Source organism: Maniola hyperantus, chromosome 4, assembly GCF_902806685.2.
Source record: "Maniola hyperantus chromosome 4, iAphHyp1.2, whole genome shotgun sequence".
In the NCBI taxonomy this organism is placed as follows: Eukaryota; Metazoa; Arthropoda; class Insecta; order Lepidoptera; family Nymphalidae; genus Maniola; species Maniola hyperantus.
The window spans coordinates 3962617-3978069 of record NC_048539.1 but is presented as its reverse complement, the minus strand read 5'-3'; the positions used below and the strand labels follow the sequence as shown (position 1 = coordinate 3978069).

The 15453-nt window shown below is 36.3% G+C and overlaps 2 protein-coding genes across 2 annotated transcripts in view; both read right to left on the bottom strand.

Annotated features, from left to right (window-relative positions):
- Positions 1–15453, bottom strand: part of Prosbeta1 (proteasome beta1 subunit) — a 276237-nt gene that overhangs the window by 36029 nt on the left and 224755 nt on the right. The window lies entirely within an intron of this gene.
- Positions 7250–13361, bottom strand: hb (zinc finger protein hunchback). Its single transcript, XM_034985183.2, has 3 exons — positions 13167–13361; positions 10234–10319; positions 7250–9199 (listed from the first exon to the last, which is right to left on the bottom strand). Exons 2-3 carry the CDS (start codon positions 10315–10317, stop codon positions 7439–7441), a joined length of 1845 nt encoding a protein of 614 aa, XP_034841074.1. The 5' UTR covers positions 10318–10319; positions 13167–13361; the 3' UTR covers positions 7250–7438.

Below are 15453 nucleotides of genomic sequence, written 5' to 3'. Positions count from 1 at the left end.
ATTCACACGCCGCGGTTTTGCGCCGGCTGGATCCAGCGGCTCCCTGTGACTGGTTTGATATCGTCTGTCCATTTCTAGCTAGGGAGAGGGTTTGCCTACGTTGTGCTTTTCAGTATTGCATAGATAGTACACAAGTATCTTAATGTAGCTATACGTATACCTTGTCCATATGGTAGAATTGCTAGACTCATACATTATTATCTAACAAGGAAATATTTAGACAATAGCGTTATTTAATTGAAGTTTTTTCGTAGACTTGAAAATGTAAATGTTAATTAATGTTTAAAAAACTACTAAGTAGGTACCTACTTATACATTATTATTATGATTTAGCGTTTGAATTTTCAGCCTTGAGAAAAACGTTTGCAGTTACACGTGGAAAGAGTTTTTGTCCGTAAGTTTTTTTTGACTAATTATTTTAAGGTTTGCGCATACAAAAGATGCATTTCAGTTACATTAGTTTTTAATTTTCAAGTTTGGACTTATATTTTTCCTAAACAAGTAGGTAAGCATTTTCCAAATATCCTCATCATCATCATCATCATGATCAATCGCCGGCCCACTACTGAGGACTGGTGAGAAGGGTTTATAGTCCACCACGCTGTCCTAGGGCGAATTGCCGAACTTCAGACATCTTTGAGAACTCTCAGGCATGCAGTTTCCTCACGATGTTTTTCTTCACCGTTTTTTTATTATTATGTATTATAGGCAAACGCTTGACCGCAATCACACCTGATGGAAAGTGATGATGCGGCCTAAGATGGGACGTTAAAGCAAGTGATAGGTACTACCTACTATTGAATAAAGTAGGGTAAGTACGAATATATTTTTTTATTCTTTTTTGTCTTAAAAATAAAGAAATTGGGGGCCATGAAAGTTGTCAGTTGTAGACCATTTTTGTGACGAGGTCTATCTCAAAAACTAAACTCGTTAGGAATATGAAATTTCTGCATATTATGTACCATATATTATTATCTACTGTATTTAAACAATAAATACTGAAATCAACAATTCATTAAGTAGGTAGGTACTTAGACTTTGTAAGCTGTGACCAAAACAAAAACATTTTTTGGGTTTTTGTTTCACGGTTTGTTGCGATATGTCGGGCTCGGAAAAGAAATATTTCATACAACCAAAATATGTGGTTCATAATTATATACGGAACCCTAAAAGAGCGAGGCCCGACTGCTAGGTACACGTGACAATGTTTATTCTGGCCTTTTTTTCTGCTTAAGGCATCAGGTGATGGAGTCGCCGGGATAACATAGCTTTGCCTAGGTCAAACCTGGTTATGTTTTTAAGCAAACTTGATGGTATTGTGCCAGAAATGTACACGCAAGTGTTCATACTCATAGTCATTTATTTATTTTGCTCAGATATGGTAGGTATATGTAGGTATATTATTTACATGGGGTCTTAAAAATTAGGTAATCACATATCCTGCCAAGCATGACCACAACTGTACAACGTCTCAACTCAATCGGACGAACGATGCGCGAATGCATACCTTTATGTAACGAACTAACAAACAAATAGGATTATTTTTCATAAAAAGTATCTAGTCGTCGTTACCTACCTAACCTACCAACAGAGAGGCTACCAAGTAGGAAGTATGATTATTTTTCAATCGCAAAAATTGTGTGCGAAATCTTAAAAATATATTTAAATCATTCAAAGCAATAGAGGTTCGACAAGAGCTTATGAATATTCATACGCAGTTTTTACCCGTAACGGTGACATAAAATAGTATTGTTCTTTTAAAAAAATAGCCGAGCCATAACAATTATGTCTAAAACAAAGGATTGCTGTATTTTTAGCCGTCACGTATCTAAGTACCTATAGGCATGCTACCGTTTAAAATTCTGCATCGTTTCTAGGAGGTTTTTTTTCAACTTTCTTACACATTAAGTAATGAGTTACAAAAAATGCCATGACCTAGTCAAAATATTAGTTTTTTGACGAATCGCAAAAAATGTTTTGCAATTAGGACTTTGCTGTTTACTTGGACAGCAAAAATGTCACTGTAAGTAGGTACAAAGTGTGCTTGACTCATTTTGAATAAGGTCACTTTAATATTATTAAGCGTGCGATTTTTATCTATTGTAAAAGCGTATGTTTTAAACCTAGGTAGAATAGACGGTATCGTTAACGTTCGTTTTCTATTTTATTCAATCTATCTATAGAATTATTTCTAAGCTTAGCTTGTTATTGCCAAAAATTTAGGTTAGAAAAACTGATGTTTCTTATAAGTTTGGTAAGTAACACTGCAGATTATAGAGAAAAACTAGCTACATGCAAAATCTCAAATCACTGTTCTTTTTTATTGCCATACTTATATAATGGCACTAAAGAACCAGATGTATGAAAAGAGGTTAAGTAGTTAGGTACCTACTTAGTAAAGATGGGCGTTATTGGCTATTTACGGCAACGGTTAATCAACAGTTACTTAGTTTCAATACCGATATTGTTAACCGTTGCCGAATATCGGTATCAGAGTTGTGTTTCAACTAATTTAATATGCGCAACGCGCAGCGGTTTCCGTAGTAGTAACTAAGCTAGCTGCCGTATCAATACCGTCTGTATAGCTAGCGCGCGCATATTCACTAAAATAAAACCAATTTTACTTTCATGAATATCGTGAAGTAATCACAACCTTAAGTTCATAGCAGTAAAGTTTAATTTGATCATTGACATAGGTCAAACTATAGTGGACGCCTGCACGAATAGTTTGCCACAGTCCAGTTAACCAAAAACATTTCATGAAGATTGATAAACCAAAGAGGACCTTATCTCTATTACTCTAAGGCTAACTGTATTTAGAATGATAGATCAAAGTGTAATGGACAAGTACTTGTACAGTTAAGCCTTAGAGTAATAGAGATAAGGTCGGCTTTGGTTTACCAAGTTCTTAGTTACTAAGCCGGTAGCCAATAACCGCTCCTTCTCAGCTTTTAGTGAAAGAAAGAAAGAGAAGGCATAATTATTGCGTTTCTAGTTACCAAAAAACCAAACAATGCATTGTCAGTTGCCAGTTGGCAGTGTTGCGTTGTCAGGTGGTTCGTCATAGATGATAACTGAAAACCGTTGCTAGCTACGACAATAACGCTACGGTACGCTATAGGCACGGCAGCGGTTTTCAGTTAAGTTAAGCTATAGCGGACACATGTCTACTACTTAGGAAAGTACGTAAGTTGCTCAGTCACTTGACTTGACCTAAGTAAGTATTCACAAATCAAATCAAAACTTCCGGTTTGGTTTCTTTGTTATCGGGATAAGCTGAAAAATGGCTGAAAATTAGGTAGGTAGGTTATATTCACGTTCACGGTTCACGAAGGGCAGATCTACAACTCACGCTGGAGCTGACCTGATACAGAATATTTTAAAGGCCTGGGAAAAATCGCAAAATGCAATTGGCATCTTATGCGATCTTTCAAAGGCCTTCGATTGCGTAAACCACGAAATTCTAATCCGAAAGCTGAGGTTCTATGGAGTTACTGATGAGGCCCTAAAACTTATTTCATCATACTTAACTAACCGAGAAATGAGAGTATATGTCAATAAGGGAACATCTGTGGGAACAAAAGTGAAATTAGGAGTGCCGCAAGGATCAATTCTCGGTCCATTTTTGTTTCTAGTCTATATTAACGATCTTCCTAATATAGTAAAAGAATTAGCAGATATCGTATTATTTGCAGATGACACTTCTCTCGTGTTTAAAGTTAATAGGAAAGACTGCGATTTGAGCAACCTTAATCAAGCACTCACCAAGCTTTCGCAGTGGTTTTCGGTCAATAACTTAGCATTAAATAGTAAAAAAACGACATGTGTATATTTTGCTTCATCGAATTTTCGTGGTGAAAGAAATGTTGAGATATTTCTCAACAATGAAAAATTAGACATTGTGGACAAGGTTCTATTCCTTGGACTAACTATTGATTCTACATTACAATGGGGACCGCACATTAATATTCTGGCAAGTAAACTAAGTTCAGCAGTATTTGCAATTTGTAAAATAAGGCAACTAACAGATGTTAAAACTGCTAAAATAGTATACTTTGCTTATTTTCAAAGCTTGATGTCTTATGGAATTTTGTTGTGGGGTTCTGCTGCTGACTGGAAAACAATTTTTATACTTCAAAAAAGAGCTATTCGCGCCATTTATAAGATGAAGCCCAGGGATTCTCTAAGACATTTTTTTCAAGATATCGGCATTCTGACTATGCCTTCACTTTATATATTTGAGAATATTATGTACGTTAGAAAACATCTACCATCGTAGAAGAAAAACTCGGATTCTCATCACTTTAATACACGAAACAAACATAAGTTAACTGGGCAGGCATTCAGGTTGTCTAAAACGAGTAAATCATTTATGGGCAGTTCGATACGCTTTTACAACGGGATTCCAAAGGATATAACCGACCTTTCTGATAGGCAATTTAAAAATAAAATAAAAGAAATTTTAATAAAAAAAAGGAAAATATAGTACTGCACAAGCTATTCAACTACTTGTGTACTTGTAATATAACATTTGATTACACTTTACGACAAGGTGCTTGAGTAAATTAATAATTTTTATGCCATCTTTAACTAGTATTATCTAGATTATAATATTCCATATTTTGTACAATCATTTTATTATTGTATAGTTCTATGCCGATCTGACTTTCGTAAGCGCTTGTAATGAGTCTAAATCGAAATAAATAAATACAAATACAAATACAAATATGTTTGGGAAAAAATCATACCTATTACAAATTAAATGACTGACATTTTACAAAACTAAATCCTTGCAGTCTATCTATTTTTTCAAAAGCCACAAGGTCAATCCAAAATTAAAATATTAATTCTTATATTTTGAGGATATTTTTTTATTGAGTATTTATTATAATTAGTTGAAATTGTTGTATTCATTATACTTTTTATTCTAGATAGGATAGCTAAGTAGGTGTACGTTTAATCAGATTAGTAAATAGGTAGGTAATATTTAAAAAGGGAACTCAGTAGATACCTACCTCATTTTTTGTAAAGAAGTCCAAGGTAAGTATATAAAAATATCTAATAATAAATTTATTTAGTTCTCAATTAAAAAAAATATCAATGCTGTTGTAAGTATAAAATATTTCCCGTTATTTTATAAATAGATATATCGTATTGTTTATTTAATACGCCTTAAAACAATATTAAAGGTACGAGTAGATAATTTTTTATACGAGTTGAATAAAAAACTTGAATAAAACTGGTATTTTTATTAATTTGTTTCCAGCACACAAACGAATATTTTTAGTCAAATTACAATTATTATTTTCAGTCGTTCATGCATAATTAATTTATCATATTATTTTGACAAAAATTGTTGCCAGAATTTTGGCGCTATTATTATTATGCTCGTTTATAGTAAACACAATTTGGTGCCGCAACTAACCGTACAAAAAACCTTATATTAATAACTTAAGCGAGTAAATAAATAAAATAATAAATCTTTTTCTACCACTATAAAATAAATACGCTCTGACTTACAGTGACCGGCAAGAAATATTGTACAATGTACATCGACCTTTAGTATGAGATTTCGGCTTTGTTCAGCGATGTCTCTGTCACTCACACTTATGTGACGTTTTGTCGGTTTCAACGACAGAGAGAACGCTCTACGAAACCACAATCTCTTTCTAAAGGTCGATGTACAATATTTCTTGCCGGGTACTGTAAATGTTGCATTAAAATTTACATTTAACGACAGTCTCTGCGTCACTCGTTCCATACAAACGTAGTTTTGTTCTTATTTGAATATTAACCAGTCAAACTCGATGTAATTTTGTAGACGTGTTCTAGATACTAATATATTCTATTTATATTGATTTGCCCAATTTCCGTTACAATACTAGATAAAAAGTTACACGGGTTTAATGATTGGTATGAAAATAGTTACTTATGTCATGTAAATTCTAATCTGAATATTTTAACGGAAAACAGACACAGACATTATAGAGCAACCCCCTGTCAGACCTTTAAAGGTTAAGTTTAAGTGTAGGAAGTTGCTACGACACTAAGAGTCTGGCAATGCCTGATGTGATTTCTTATACTAGGATTCTGAAGAAAATAAAAAAAAATTAGACTTTTCCGTGAGAATTTTTAGGTAATAAAGGACAAAGGTTACCTGTTATCAAAACCACCATGATCCAAACAAACATCCAACCAAACGTTCCTTCCAGTGTTGGGGACAATACGCAGATAAACGTTCAGCTTTTATAAAATAACGAAGGTCTGGCACGCGCTGGCTCCATTAGTCCCAGAACGTATCTACAAATCATTGAGGTTGATAAGTTAGTACATATTCAAATGAGAACCATAGGTCGATTTCGTAAAATATGCACCAATCATTATTAAGTACAATCTCAATTGTTGTGATTGGCTGAATTTGTGGCATTCTTGTTGCAACAATGTATTGTAGCCAATAGTGAGCGAGCGTCAACCAATCAGAGATGATTTTGATCGTGACATTGTAGCTGTCATTCTACCGCAATCGAGCAGTAGAACTACGTTTGTTTGGAGCGCACTACGAGTAAACCCCTCTTAAGGCGCTGTTCATTTATTTGTATTTAATGTCATGTGTTTAGGGAGTGTGAACAATTCAGAAAATGTAAAAAAATGAACAACCTCTCGGATCCGTAAAATTTTAACGCTGATAATAGGTAACTTCACCGTAAATATAGAAATGTACATCTTACACAATATTCTTAAAAGCTATCACAAACAAACTCCTTACTGACTTGAACATTAGATTTGTACTAAAACGATACAGTCTTATTTACTTATTGGTCACTCACTAATTTTATTTATGAGGTACGGGTACATCCATAGCTGTAACTTGTAGTAGTATGATTTAAATTCTAAAAGCACAAACCTACTACTATTTACATTAGAGCTTACAATTAAACACAAAAACGCAAATAGGTACTATATTTTAAGGTTACAAGCTTTTCTTAACTTACATTTAAACTAACGACATTTTAGTGTTACACAAAACACATTCCTGTATATTATTGAAATTAATCTTTGGCTGAAATATCAATATGTTAAGTTACAATAAAACTAGTATACTTTACCTTAAGCAGCTAATCACTATCTCCCATATTATAAATACGCAAGTGTGTTTGTTTGTTGGTTTGTCGTTCAAACATGCCGCAACTTTGCAACAGATCCACGTGAATTTTTGCGTGGATATAATTAAAGACTTGGTGAGTGTAGGCTAGTTTCTTGCCCCGGAAAATCAAGGCGTTCCTACGAGATTTTTGAAAACCTAAACCCAGGCGGACGAAGTCGCGGACATCAGCTAGTCACTTATGTTTGTCAACAGTTATTCTAGTAGCTTACAACACTAGTACAGCGTGGACTAGTTAAACTCGTTTACAATTTTAATCATAGCTTTTCTAAGAGTTCAAGCGTGTTGCGCACGACCGAGGTGAATAAAGAACGCTATACGATCAGAACTTCGTTCGCCACACTTGTTACACATGAAGGGATCGTTGTATCCATGGAATCCCATGTGTATGGTGTGCATAGTGAGATCGCCAAACGTAATGTCGCAGTATTGGCAAGTGTATGAATTAGAGGCTGTAGAAGTAGCAGCTTCTGCTGACGCATCAGATTCCGAGTCAGACGCATCTGCTTCCATTTTGCTGTCTTCATGTTGCAACCTCAAAGCCGCAGGTTGTAGTTTGAAAGCTCTCCCTTTTCTTCTGTTTTTCATCGCTGTGGTGGGTGTCACTGCATTGGCAGAACGCTCTGTGGGCGGCGGTGAGCCAGCCTCACTAATCTTCGTGTTTGTTAAATCGAGGGCATCGTTAGCAGGAGGTGGAGAAACACAGCGTGGAGCCGTCGGTGTCCGAGGTAAACTTGCAGGTGATTTTACTGGTGGAGGAGAGGAAACTTCGACAGGGACCTCTCCATATGACAAACGGTGGTGTAAAATAGATTGTGGTGAAGGTTGCTGCTCGACTGTATGTTCAGGTACTTTTGGAGAAGTTCTTTGTTGTTCGTAGTTATTGTTTGGCGGGAACAAAAATGAATGGGGCAAGAGTGGAGGTAAGTACGGTAGATTGACAGGGAAATGATTTCCAAACAGAGGATGGGATGGTGGAGGAGGTTGGGGTTTATTGTTATTGGGTATGTGGTGTTGGTCAAACATCTTCAAAATGGGCTTCTGTTTCGGCCCTCGTCTAGTGCCGTACACATCTATTATTGGCAAAGGATTTGGTGTTCCATCCATGTTCAGCACCATTGCAGGATTGTGTTTATATTTGCGTAGGTGAAGTTTGAGAGAATGACAGTATTTTGTAGCATAATTACAATCAGCGCATCTATATTGATAAATATTCGAATGTGATTTAAGATGCGAGTTGAGCATCGATTTATTTACGCAAGAATAAGAGCACTGAGTGCATTGGAAAGGCTTAGATCCGAGATGATTTCGCATGTGGTATTCGAGATGGTGTTTGTATTCCGTAACAAAGGGACACTTCCGACACGTTAGCATCTTTTCGGGTTTAATGTGTTCTTTGCTGTGCTCCCAAAAGCTAAGTTTGGTCACCGCGACGAATTCGCATTGCTTACATTTAAAAGTTTTCACTTTTCCGTGGGAATTAACTGCTGGAACGCGTAGACCTGGTTCTTCATCAAAATCTTCGAGTCCAGATCCTTCTTGACCGTCATCGCCATCGGGTTTGTTCTGACCGACGCCATCGAAGCCGGAGTCATGGAATCGATCGAATGACCGCCTATCATGTTCTCTGTCGGGAGATGTAGGGGTTCTGGGGGGAGATTTGGGTGGAGTTGCATCAGCACGTGCCAAGGGGGTAGAGACGTGAGCGGGCGCTGCAACAGACCGCGGAGAGTACGGTTCGTATGGGGACGACTCGCGTTCTTCAATGTGTCTACCGTGCTCGAAACCAGGAGGAGTAAGAAGACTGTATGGCAGGCCATTACGATAAGATTCTAAATGCATACCAAGATTAGTTTTGGCCTTCAAAGGCATGTTTTCGTAGAACGGTAACGGTTCTCCCGCGCTGCCGACGCTTCGGGGCGAATGACCATTGGAGTCCTTGCTCGATGAAGACGGCGATGCACTGTGGAAGCCTTCCGAATAGAATCCACTTGTCTGTTCTTTCGAGAAGCTTCCATCCTCCATTGGTTCCGATTTCTATAGAAAGAAAAATAAATAATTAAGTACCTAGTTTTTATCAATTAAGATCAATAAGACGCGAGACTAATGTTGATGCTAATGTTGTTACAAAAAATTGGTCCCCAATTAGACTTATGGGTTAATCGGTAACTAATGATTATGAGATTGATCATAAGAAAATCACCGTTTTTACGAAATCGGCGTTCTTTGATATTCATTTGTCGGCATTTTTCTAGGAACCAGAAAATTGGTAGACTTTGATACTTACTAATGGCCTAGGAGCCAGCGCGTGCCAGACCTGCCTTATTTTATAAAAGCTGAAAGTTTCTCTGTGTATTGTCCCCAGCACTGAGAAGAACGTTTGTTTTGATCATGGTGACTTTAGGAGTTAACAGGTAATAAAGGTGTAAAAAATCTTTCGTCAAAGTATAAAGTCAATTTTTTTTTCTTCAAAATAGTTTTAGAAATCACATCATGCATTGCCAGACACTTAGTATGGTGGCAACCCCCTGCCAGACATCTTTAAAGTTTAATAAACTATTAACGTTTAAGGGTGTCTGGCGGGGGTTCCCACGACACTAAAGTGTCTGGCAATGGATGACGTGATTTCTACTACTACTCCGAAGAAAATATTAAAAAAAATTATACTTTGACGTACAATTTTTTACACCTTTATTACCTGTTATCTCCCAAAGCCACGATGATCCAAACAAACGTTCCTCCCAGTGTTGGGGACAACATGCAGATAAACTTTCAGCTTTTATAAAATCTGGTGCTGCAAATGTTCATGGGCGGCGGTAATCACTTAACATCAGACGACCTGACTGCTCGTTTGCTTGCTATTATTTTTAAGTAGCTTCTCTCTGAAATGCATAAGAGGCGCACTATGTGTGGCCAATAGGTACGAAAATGATACCTACGAGTGGAAAACCTAAACTTCACATGGTCTCAGTCGCCGGAGAAACACACAAGCGACTTAATTTTTTTTGTGATTTATATTTTATGCAAACTTAAGAAACATGGACTAGGTATAAGGTAACTAGGCAACTTACAATAATAGGTTGTTGGTTGAACGAGCCCCAAGACTGCGCGTGCGGCGCGGGCGGCATGCCGGCGGGGGAAGCGCAACTTAGCATACCTGAAACAAACAAAAATACTATTCATCACTCATCATCATCATCAACCCATTGCCGGCCCAATACTGAGAACCGGTCTCCTCTCAGAATGAGAAGGTCATAGCCACGCTGGTCAAGTGTAGATTAGCAGACATCAAACATCTTTGAGAGCATTGTTTCATTATTATTAACTAGCTGATGCCCGCGACTTCGTACGCGTGGATTAAGGTTTTTAAATATCCCATGGGAACTCATCAATTTTCCAGGATGAAAAGTAGCGTATGTCCTTCCCCGGGATATAAGCTAACTCTGTACCAAATTTCATGAAAATCAGTTGAATGGTTGGGCCGTGAAAAGCTAGCAGATAGACACACTTTCGCATTTATAATATTACTATGGATTTTCAGGTTGACCGTATGCAAGTTTCCTCACCACTAGCAGATTATGAAAAAAATGAAGCTTCTCCCTGCGATACTATATTCCGCCTGTTCGTCGTGTCTGTCAAGAAAACCTATAGGGTACCTACTTCCCGTTGACCTAGAATCATGGAATTTGGTAGGTAGGTAGGTCTTATAGCACAAGTACAGGAATAAATCCGAAAACCGTGTTTGTGGTTACATCACTCAAAAAAATAATTAAAATGTGATAATGAACAAATAATTATTAGGTATTTTCAATTTTCAAAGTAAGATAACTATACCAAGTGGGGTATCATATTATGAAAGGCTTTACCTGTACATTCTAAAACAGATTTTTATTAATCTATATATATAAAAGGAAAAGGTGACTGACTGATCTATCAACGCATAAAATGTCGAAAAAAATACCTAAGTACGGAACCCTCAGTGCGCGCGAGTTTGACTCTCACTTGACTGGCTTTTTTAATTAGAAATCCATAAAACATTTTTTTAGGTATAAGTATAATGAAAGTAATTTCACGTATGAATTTTCCAAGAATGACGATGTCTTCGAATCTAAACAATAATGCTTCGTGGAAAAAATTTGCTTGCAAAACGCGAATAGGTAAAAAAATGTAAATCGTTAGGTCACGTTGGTACCTACTTACAAGTAAGAACAATCATCATGATCCACCCATCGCCGGCTCACTACAGAGCATGGGTCTCCTCTCAATATGAGAAGGATTTGGCCATAGTCCACCACGCTGGCCATTGGTAGACTTCCTCACGATATTTTCCTTCACCGTTAGTAAAGGAGCGAGTGATATTTAATTTCTTTAAAACGCACATACCTAACTCCGAAAAGTTAGAGGTGCATACCCGGGATCGAACCCCTCACCTCTCGAATAGGACGCGGACGTCCTAACCACTAAGCTATCACGGCTCTCATTGTAGCAATATCTCTACATAGTAGTATAAAATAAAGTCGCTTCCCGAGTCTGTATGTATGCGGTTTTCACCAATAGATAGAGTGATTCAAGAGGAAGATTTATAGCTATAGTTTAATTCTCAAAAAATTAGAGATCCCTAGAGAAATTGAAATAATGTGAATTAGGTCGGAAAAAATCCTCTCATTTGAGAGTTTCCGAGGCAATGACACCACATTAGTAAGTATCTACATTGCACCCATGCGAAGCCGGGGCGGGTCGTTTATAATAAATTAGTAATTAACTGATTAACCGTCAGTGTTATTGTCAAAGGTACCGACGGCTTTTAATTTATTTAGGTATGTATAGGTAGGTACCTAGTTTGTTTTTAAAAGTGATTAACGGTTCCAAGTTCCTTTGAAGTACATTCTTACCTACCCTCGAGATGTTTAGTAGGTACTTACTTAAATCCAGGTAAATAAAACAAAACAAATACTTTTATCTGAAAACCCTCACAGAAAACCGCTACTGTGATCAATGGAAACGGTGTCGCAATCCGCAGCAATAATTAATAGGTACCTACCTAATACGATGCAGAATGAGAGATACTTAGCTCTTACCTACCTGATTGCATATTAATATTACATAATAATATAAATCGAACCTTTGAAAAGAGCTATCGCTGAGTTTCTTACTGGTTCTTCCCGGAAGGAAAGGCATTCTGAACCAGTGGTAGATGCATTTGACGATTTCAAATGTAAAAGTCAAACTTATAAAAGATTATTTGAATAAAAATATACTTACTTGTATTCTACTTTTTTACTTATTTTATAAGACTTACTGAAAATAGTCTAAGCTCTAAGTTCTTATAGAGAAACATTTTTGTCGTCAACAGGCAACTATATAGTCCCTCGTCTGAGCGGACCTTAAAGAAAGAGGTTCGGACTTCGAATCTACGACCATTCTAATTTTATTAACATTGAGCTATTTTGCCCTGTGCCCTAGGGCCATGTAGTCTTAGTGCTAAAAAAATTTTACGAGGCATTTCAACGTGGCTTATAACCTCATCTGGTGACAGAAGGGCTGGCTCATTTTGACACAAGAAAGTGAGTTAATATTGCAATGTCATTCAGTTCCAATCCATTTTTAAAATTTCAAGTTAAAGCTTATCGAGAAGACAAACAAACAAACAGAGACGAGAAAGCGAGTTTATACCTATACCATTTAGGTAGGTACATCCAGTTTCAATCTATGTTTAAAATTTCAAGCCTTCCGCCTTAGAAGGTAGTTAAAAAAATTGAATCCAGAGCTTAAAACGTAAAAGCTACGTTATGATTTAAAAGACCACTGAAGTAAATTAAACTTAATCATTAATTATTTATGTATGGATGAAAATACATACCTATCTATCTACGTATGAATGTTATTATTTTTTAAAACAACCTTGAAACAAATAACAAAATGTTAATAGGTAACATTATAAGGAAAATATTATAAAGTTTAATTGAAAAACGTAAAAAACGTCTGTATAAAATATGCTACATACCTTCCCCTTAAGATCAGATCTTGTTAGTAAACACAACACTTCGATAGTCCTAGCATTAATCTAGTTTAACTGCACTGTTGTTTATATTTCACTTAATGTTCGGTCTACAATCGCAACGAAAGCTCGCGAACGCAAAAAAGCTCAAAATGTTTTTTAAAGACAACCCTTCGGCTCCGCGGTCGAGCCTGGTGTGACTTCGACAAAGTCTCACAATGGACTGAAAAAAAATCTGTCAATTTTTATGCCCCAAACATCGATAAATGTATTCTACATTTGAAGGCGACGAGTTTTCCAGTGCGAGCTAGACGGGATGATTCAGCGATATGCACGTCCTTTTCTCACCCCCACAGCCTATTTTTACCCGAGCCAATACGCGGCCGACTACTGTGGGTGGGGATCAAGTTATTAAGTTATTGTTTATGCGATATTAATAACTAGCTGATCCCCGCGGCTTCGCCCGCGTAGATTTAGGTTTTTAAAGATCCCGTATAGCCTATGTCACTCAGGATCATCAGAAGATTACCCCCTACAAACAAACTTAACGACATTATTACCTCTTTATATAATACAACGGGCCGTGCAGCAGAAATCGTAATATTTTAATTTCGCCATAACTTCAAAACCAAACGTCCAATTTTAATCATTCAAAGACCAAATATTATCTCCATAAACTGTTCTTAGTGATGAAATCATTTATTTTGATAAGGATTAATAGCATGAGTAAAATAAACGCGTTTAAATGTAGTCCAAAAAAAATTCAAGATTTTTAAATAAAAAAATGGTTGCTGTGCCTCACTCGACATAGATGGGTATAGTGTGTCGCGGACTTTTTTGTAGATATTTATAAGATCTACAATTAATTAGAACATTTTATGGTTCTATCTTTTATAGTTTAGGCAGCGTACGCAAAATAAGTAACTTTTCTGGTTGATTTTTTACACTTGTGTCCGAAAAACCCAAATATCTTACGGAACCCTATTTTTTTCCAAAATAAAATATAGCCTATGTTACTCGTGGATAATGTAGCTTTCGAATGGTGAAAGAATTTTTAAAATCGGTCCAGTAGTTTTTGAGCCTATTCAGTACAAACAAACAAACAAACAAACAAACAAACAAACAAACAAACAAAGTTTTCCTCTTTATAATATTAGTGTAGATAAAAAAATAAGCAACTCCTGGCGGGCTGTTATTGTAATAAAGTGCGCGCTGTTTCGGTTATTATACGGCTATAAAAGCGGGAGTACAGGCAAATGAGATTGTTTTCCCATTGTATTCGTTAATGCGATAATGAGATTTTTATGTTTATTTGTCACAATAAGTTTTATGATACAAACACTTTTAGCGTTAAGTTAGGATGACTACCATATAGGTAGTCAAACAAGCCTCTAACTCTAACAAGCCTCTGCTTTAATCGTGTAGGTACGTAGGTACGTTGAGTCGTAATTAAAAATCAAAAACACGGCTGCTCTGCCAAAAAACTAACTTAAAAAAAAGGTAAAAAAAAACACATTCACAAAATGGTGCCATACAGCCGTGTAGGTATATTGATTTTTTAATTTTTTTTCTAAAAATTTATACCCAGTGTCAGTTGGGATGATGTAGCTAAGGATTTTAATTTTTAACGATACCCCATATCCGTTAATTTAAAATGGTTTATTAAAGAAACTCACATATTATAGACTATTTAATACATACTTACACTCTGAAAACTATCTAAGTCCTTTTTCTGGCAGTAGAACGTAAGTTTTTTAAAACAAAATAGGATACAATAAGAATAAAGTAGGTATAGACTGCAGATACTATATTAGGTAGGTACATAGGTACGTAAGGGAAATAATATAGGTAGGTACTTGCTATCCTTCAGAATCAGCCCTACATATTTTAAACGGGAAATGTTTTGGTTCATAAAAAACGCTTGAAAAGGCCGGCGCGTAAAGAGGGCGTCGAGCTTTTTACTACGTTGAATCGACCAATCGTGGAAGCTCGTTTAAAAAAGGAATCTCGTATATATATACAACTTTTTTGTAATCGACATCTTATGGGAAATACGATACGATATTTATTTTCAGTACATGGATTTACATGTACACAAGATTAATATAGGAAGAGGATTGTGAGTGTAACAATACTGACTTACCTACGTAACTATTAGGTAGATAGGTACTTTTATTATCTAAATATATAAAAGGAAAAGCTGACTGACTGACTGATCTACTCGTATATCAACGCACATCTCAAGCCACTGGACGGATCGGACTGAAATTTGGCGTGCAGATAGCTATTATGA